General features: G+C 39.6%; 1 protein-coding gene across 1 annotated transcript in view; it reads right to left on the minus strand.

Annotated features, from left to right (window-relative positions):
- The window catches only part of rrn3 (RRN3 homolog, RNA polymerase I transcription factor), a 15,859-nt gene extending 9,507 nt beyond the window's left edge, over positions 1-6,352 (minus strand). The window contains exons 1-8 of the mRNA XM_023422863.2: positions 5,998-6,352; positions 5,750-5,806; positions 5,079-5,168; positions 2,338-2,467; positions 2,080-2,139; positions 1,795-1,858; positions 841-910; positions 570-668 (exon numbers count right to left, since the gene is read on the minus strand). Of these exons, the coding sequence (XP_023278631.1) occupies positions 570-668; positions 841-910; positions 1,795-1,858; positions 2,080-2,139; positions 2,338-2,467; positions 5,079-5,168; positions 5,750-5,806; positions 5,998-6,108 (681 nt within the window). The 5' untranslated portion in view covers positions 6,109-6,352. The remainder of the gene's footprint in view (positions 1-569; positions 669-840; positions 911-1,794; positions 1,859-2,079; positions 2,140-2,337; positions 2,468-5,078; positions 5,169-5,749; positions 5,807-5,997) is intronic.
- Between the last annotated feature and the right edge of the window lie 602 nt (positions 6,353-6,954).

The raw sequence follows: 6,954 nt of genomic DNA on the forward strand, positions 1-6,954 counted from the left end.
AATCAGCCTAAATAGCAAAGAGAAATTAAAAATGCACGCCATGCAAGAGTTCGGGTCTTAGGAGGTTAATGCAGTTCTCAAAACAGTTCATCATTTCCTCACACACATTAGCATTTCTCATTGTATTTGTACAAGCTTCCTTTGTATCCACACATAGAATTCTTGTCAGCCATAGCAACGGTGTCGCACTGTTAGCTTAGGCGTTTTCACTTTTCCTTACTAAAAGTTGGTCTCAGCAGCTTTGTGAAAAGGATTTAGGAGAAAACTTTAGAAATTTTTCTTTAAAATTGTTTCGCTGCTTCCAGCTGCTTCTGCTCGGCCTGTGTCATTGTTGTCGACTTCAGTGATGTTGCTGTATATTTCATCGTGTTGCTGGTTTTTGAAACATCTCGCTTCAGCTCTGTAGCGAAAATTAGGCAGCTGGCTAACACCGCCACATCTACAGTAATGTTGATTAATGTGCATTGTTCATAAACAAATTCATTATTTCACAGTTCAATATAAAACTGTGACTTTCCCCTTCTTACTCCATAAAGCGCTGGATCAGCTGTGTTGTGTTTAACACTCACGTCCAGTTTGAGCATCTTTCCGACGATCACCTCCAGGACGTCTCGTCGGATGGACGGGATGTACACTGTCACCCTGAGGAGGTTGTGGACGTAACACTCCTGTAGAGATCAACAAGCTGTCAATCACCACAACACCACGATGCTCATCAGTGTGTCAGCAGACACTGTGTTTACCACAATGAGTTCAGACAGAAAACAATGTTCATGCAAGTATAATGTTAATGTGAAAAATGTGAAAATTGAGACTGCAACATCATCAGTCATCTCTTACCAGGGTTCTGGAGGATTTCTGTATGAAGGGGAAGTTCTCCTGCAGAATGGGCATCAGAAAGCGACTCGTGCTGAAAGAAGACGGCAAATCCTTACAGGACAATACACAGAAATGACAAATACAACTTTAAAGCAGTGTTTGTGAAGATCTGATGAAGATCACAGGGCGAGGTTTGGACTATGTGAGAACATGGTGAGACGGTAACCAGAGGTGAGACTGAACATGGCAGCGCCCTGCTGCTGGACGCTGAGAACAATAGTGGATTTAACAGACTGAATGTTGAGCAACTGACTGTCCTCCAATCAACAAACAGAAAACGTTCCATTCCTCAGGAATTACATCGAAAACTGTTACAGGTTCTAGTCTGGACCACAGTCAGGCTGAAATCCAGACCCTCACAAACAACAACACGATCTTCCAATACGCCAAAACGCTGATCACTCACATGTACAATGTAATAAAAGACAACAGGTTAATGAAATAAATTATACTTGATATTCAATGTAGACGCATGAGTGATAATTTCGTTCTCTCAGGGAATCCCTGAGACTCAACAGGAGAACCCATAAAACACCATCTGAGAATTCATGCACTGAAACTTCCACCCGATGTGGAACAGGAGATAAAGTTTCACCAGGTCCATCGTATCACAGCAAAGAAGGACGGACGCACCCCCGTCCCTTTATAGCAAAATCTGACCATTACAAACAAGAGGACCCGATCAAAAGGAAGGGGGAAGAACTCCTTTGGATTCAATGAGCACAGAAATAAATGAAGGAAAATTTAAAGAATCTAATTATGAAACTATAACAAGCCTAGTTTACATCAACAGACAACTGTTCTGCAACAGCTCCATCACTCCTTGGCTGATATGATATCCAATATGAACAGTACAAACCTCCTCGTATGATCTCCCACAGAGGGAAAGTGGCAGAATTACACCAGGTGACTTACGATGGGACGTATCTGGTGATGAGCTGCAGCGCCTGGTGACTCTGATCGAAGTTTTTAGGGAGGTCTGAACAGACAGAAGGAACAGCGGAGAGTTCATTCATTTGTATTTAGTATTAGGATGTAAGCTGCTCTCTAACACTGCCCTGCTTCACATTCACTCACTGCTCTCCCCTCTTACCCTGCCCAGACTTCAGCAGACAGACAGACAGACAGCAGGTTTCTGATGTTTGAAACAGCCACTTAATAGAAGCCAAGTGCATTGGAAATAAGAAAGTCGGCACTTACTCTCATCTTCATCATCTGAATCAGAGATATCCACCCCTCCTTCACAGATGGTCACTCTCTCTGAAAACAAACATACACAGCGATGTAACATAAGGCGAATGTTCACTCTTTGCATTTCAGTGGAAACACACATCACACATGCAATGATCACAATGTGACTGGCGATAAGATAAACATCACCTCACAGCTTCGACGCCACTGTGAACCCTTGAATTGTGAATGTAATTTATGAAACACAGTCTTGTCAAGGGAACATACTGGGAGTGAAGTGGGAGACCACCATCTTGAGGCAGGCACACAGGTAGACAGTCTGCGCTGAGACCAGGTTACTGAGGAAGGCCATGTACTCCTCCACCACAGCCTGGCTCCGACCCACCCATGGAAGCCTCTACAAAACACAAACAGTGCCAGCGTGTGAACACAACCAGATTATTAGTTTGACCTGGATTTTCGACAGTGATTCCAAAGTCTGTATGGTACATTCATATCTGTTTTCGGGCTATTTAAAGCTCTGACGGAGAATGGAAGAATGACTGAGGGAAGACCTCTGAGTGGAGAAAGTGGGTTGCATAAGATAAAACTTTGACTGCATGTTTAATGGCTGACTGTTCATATATGGGTTGGAGAGACTGATGTTCTTCATAAAAGGAGGACATTTGGGCCATTCTTCCTTATAGACCATATTCACATGGCTGCCATTTTCCTCTGACGTCACGCTGAGGGTGGGAAACCTCTTTAAGCCACTTTAATATCCCCGAGTAAATCCTGTGGGAGAAATGCGAAATGGTCGAAAAATGTATTTACCTCCACTTTCATTTGACCAAATCTATAAATGGGCAGATGAATTTGCGAGGAGCCACAAAAGGATTCAAAAGAAAGGAAACAGAAACTGGATTGAATCTTACATCCACTATGTTGAAGGTAAGAGCAGCCCACACTGGAAACACTGGAAGTTAATGTTATGTGAGCAAATGTGAAGTTTGAGATGAACATAAATGTCTGTGTTAGCGTTACTAAAGTGGTCAGGTGTCAAATCAGTTCACTGGCTTCTGCAAATGTTTAACATGAACTCATTTTATATAGTTTCATCATCAATCTGCATCAATGTAAAATGAATGAGCAGCCTCGAACCAAATGATGCTGGTCTCTTAACAGTGTCATTAGGAGTGTGCAACGTGGATATAATCCTCTACCATGGTACATGTAATTTACACACATGTAACATGATACAGTACATTTTCTGGAAACTCAACTAGGAAATTTTATTAAAAATGGGGAAATCTGGTCAATTTACTAACTGACAAAATAAGACAGGATTACTTTCATTATTGGTTAATCTCCTGATCATTTCCTCAACTCATTAACTTATTATTGTTTTTGTCTATAAAATGTCTTCACATAGTGAAAATGTTGGTAGTTTCCCACAGCCCAAGGAGCATTCTCAGATGTCCTGTTCTGTGTGAGCAATAGTTTTCAGGTTACTGTGATGGATGACAGAGGAAAGCATCAGATCCTCTCTTTGACGTTTAAAATGTAAATGGGATAAGCCTGTGTATATTCTCATTTGTCCAGGTCATAGTATCCTAAAGGAGTTTTTTTAAATCGAAACAACTGGACTAGGTTATTTGACTGTGAAGACGTTTCACCTCTCATCCAAGAGGCTTCATCAGTTCGTGTACGCATCTGACCAGGCTAGGACTGGTCCTACTTTCTGGTGTGGAGACCCAGGTATTTTCAAGTACCTGGGATACCTTTGTAAATGGGATGAATTTTGCATGATCACAACAGTTGGTAATATTTTTCTGTTGATCAATTAATCATTGCAGCTGTAAAAAAAAAAAAACATTAAAAACGTTAAAACATTAAAACATTAAAATGTACCTTTTAAGATCTAGTTTCAGGGCACCCACAGTATTACAGTTTTTCTCAATCCCATTGATGCAGTTCTCACATCAGAAACTTCATTCTCACCTCTCTTAATGCAGTTCTCAGAACAGTTCATTTCCTCACACACATTAGCATTTCTCATTGTATTTGTACAAGCTTCTTTTGTATCAACACATAGTTCACTACTAAAGACGTTTTCTCATTGTGTTGATGCATTTCTCATCTGACTCTGACAACTCATGAAAACAGTTTGTTCCTCCGTCAGATACAACGACAGACCTCTCACTCACTTTGATACCGTCCTGCAGCATCAGTGTTTTCAATCAGATGACTTTAAACTTTATTCAAATATGTATGAGAGAGCAAGGAAAGTCTCACACACACACACACACACACACACACACACACACACACACACATATACATATTGTGTGTGGTGTGAATTTACTGTACTATAACTGATGCTATGTTCTAAGTTTGATTCATATTTCTCTTTGTCTATTTTCAGATGAATAGTTCCATGTTTATCATTTTGCTTTCCTCAGTTACAGCAGTTATATTCTGTGAATTTAGTGATACAGTTTTTTTTACAACTGCTTTCACACATTTTCTAAAAACCCTTAACCCTTTTGCACTGGTGATTTAGTGTTAGGAGAAATTCATTAACTATTTTGAGAACCGCATTAAGAGTTGTGAGAATTAGAGTGATTGAGGAAAAACTGCAATTTGACCCTGACATGCCCCTTATTTTGCACGCTGGTCTTGCAGTATACCTCTATATTATCAATCTGCTGATATTTTGTTGCTTATACGACTAATCCTCTGGTCTATACAATATCAGAAAACAGTTTCACAGTTTCCTGGAGGCCAAGCTGATGTCTTCATGTTGCTTGTTTAGTCTGACCAGTCATAAACCTACAGACATTCGTATCACTACAATGTAAAGCAAAGGAAAGCAGTTCATTGTTACATTTAAGAAGCTGGAACCCAGAAACCTTTTGTTTGAAATGTGACTTCAGACAATAGTTTCTGATCAATCGACTAATCGTTTACCCCCCCGACCACCACCACTACACCCAGACATATATACCCCCAAAGCGCTCTACACTCACCAAGATAGTGTAGATGAGCTGCTCATGGTCTTTGTTCAGCTGGGTCACACAACTCCGAAACTCTTGCAGCCAGTTGATGATCTGAGCATCCTGTGGAGAAACAAACACAGCCACTGTTACATCAGTGATCCCAAGTCTGATGCTCTGCAGTAAGAAAAATAACAGAGCTATTTGTGCTTTATTCCAACAACACGTAGTCTCTCTACCCTATGTTATTTTTCATTGGAGTAAATTTATTTCTAATATTTGTTGGAAAAAGGTTTGGATGCTGCCACACAGATTCCTGATTAATAGCTAAATAAAAGAGGCTTCCTTTAAATTATTAAACTGAACTGAACTTTATCCTACAAGTCATTACCAGACAACATTTGTAAAAACAATGGACCCTAGTTGTATTTTTTGCAACCTTGCAAAGTGAGACTATTACACATTTATTTATTTAATAATGCTAGCTTAGACTATAATGTTTTCATTTAACATTATACCTTAAATATACCCCTTTGCAATTACATTTCATACACTCTTTATTTTTTAATTTCCTTGTATATTTCTTTATACATCTACTAATTGGGATTAACTATTTACCTGACTATATTCATGCTTGTTCATGTGTATAATGTTCCTATACATTTTCAATTAATAAAATTAAAAGCACTGATGCTCTGCTCTACCTTTATCTCAGGATCAGCCAGCTGATGTTTCAGCAGTTCATAATCACTGGAGTCTCCCTTCAAAAGAGAAGAGAAACAGCGAATCAGACACAGAAAGCTGCTGAGCTCTTCACCTTTACCTTCTTAATACAGCAACAAACAGCTTTTATTCGTGCAAGTGAGGAAAATGATGCTGAAAATGACCGAGCAGCACCTGAATTCAACTGTTTCACATGGTAAAAACTGACTGACACGACGTCAAAACTCACCTGTTTATGTTTCGCTAACGTTTCCGCAACACTGCCCCCAAACCTGACTGTCTTCACGGGAGGGCTGTTCAAAAAGTCCCGGCCGTCTACATCCATGTTGACTGTCCTCATGCAAAACAATAAAGCTTGTTGTGGCTAAGCTAACGTTAGCTATCCTTCCGCTAAAACTTCCAGATGAACTGGAAACGACGAGCTGGTTTCATTGGTCTATCTCTGTACTCACAGTTCAGGGATATTTATATAGTCAATAATATAAAAGTTTTTGATGGTAAATTCTCAACTACGCTGTAAACAACCAAGCACATGTGTGAACTGTGTCCACAAGAGGAAGAGAGCTGTGTATTTACGGAAGTGAAGACAGAACCCTGGTGTCGCATTCAAAGTGTTCCCAGCGACTCGACTCACAGGGTTATGGATTCCGCTTGGCCTTAAAATAAATACATAGATATTGTTCCCAGATTAAGTTGTAGGCTTCTAGGCTTCGTAACTATAACTATAACTAGAAAATTCCAGGGAAATTTTGAGTGCCACGGGGGCTACTGCCGGGATGAGTACATGATTTATTTCCAGTGTTCAAAAGTCACCCTGATCATATTCTGGTTTTGAGAAATGTCTTGATATAAAAGACTCTGATATAAAACAATGTCACATCCCTCCATCATGTATTATGTGGGAAATATCTCATATTCTGTGTTGTTTTTTTTAATAAAACAAGAGGCAACATGTCTTCAAACTGGCATTTAAAGGGTTAAACTCCTGAAAACTAATAAACATTATAACAATAAACATTTGGTAGGTTTGAGCAGAACTGAAGTGGTTTAAGAGATGTATGCGAAAAAAAAGCAGAAAAAAATATTGATATATGATAATTGTATAGCATTTTCTTTTTTGGACGCGAGGAACCCCAGAGGGTACAAAATGTGTTACCAGTGTATAATAGACCTGTAACAGTTACTG

This window comes from Seriola lalandi, unplaced genomic scaffold (genome assembly GCF_002814215.2).
Source record: "Seriola lalandi dorsalis isolate HSWRI2012SDOR001 ecotype SW California unplaced genomic scaffold, Sedor1 jcf7180002054686, whole genome shotgun sequence".
Lineage (NCBI taxonomy): Eukaryota > Metazoa > Chordata > Actinopteri > Carangiformes > Carangidae > Seriola > Seriola lalandi.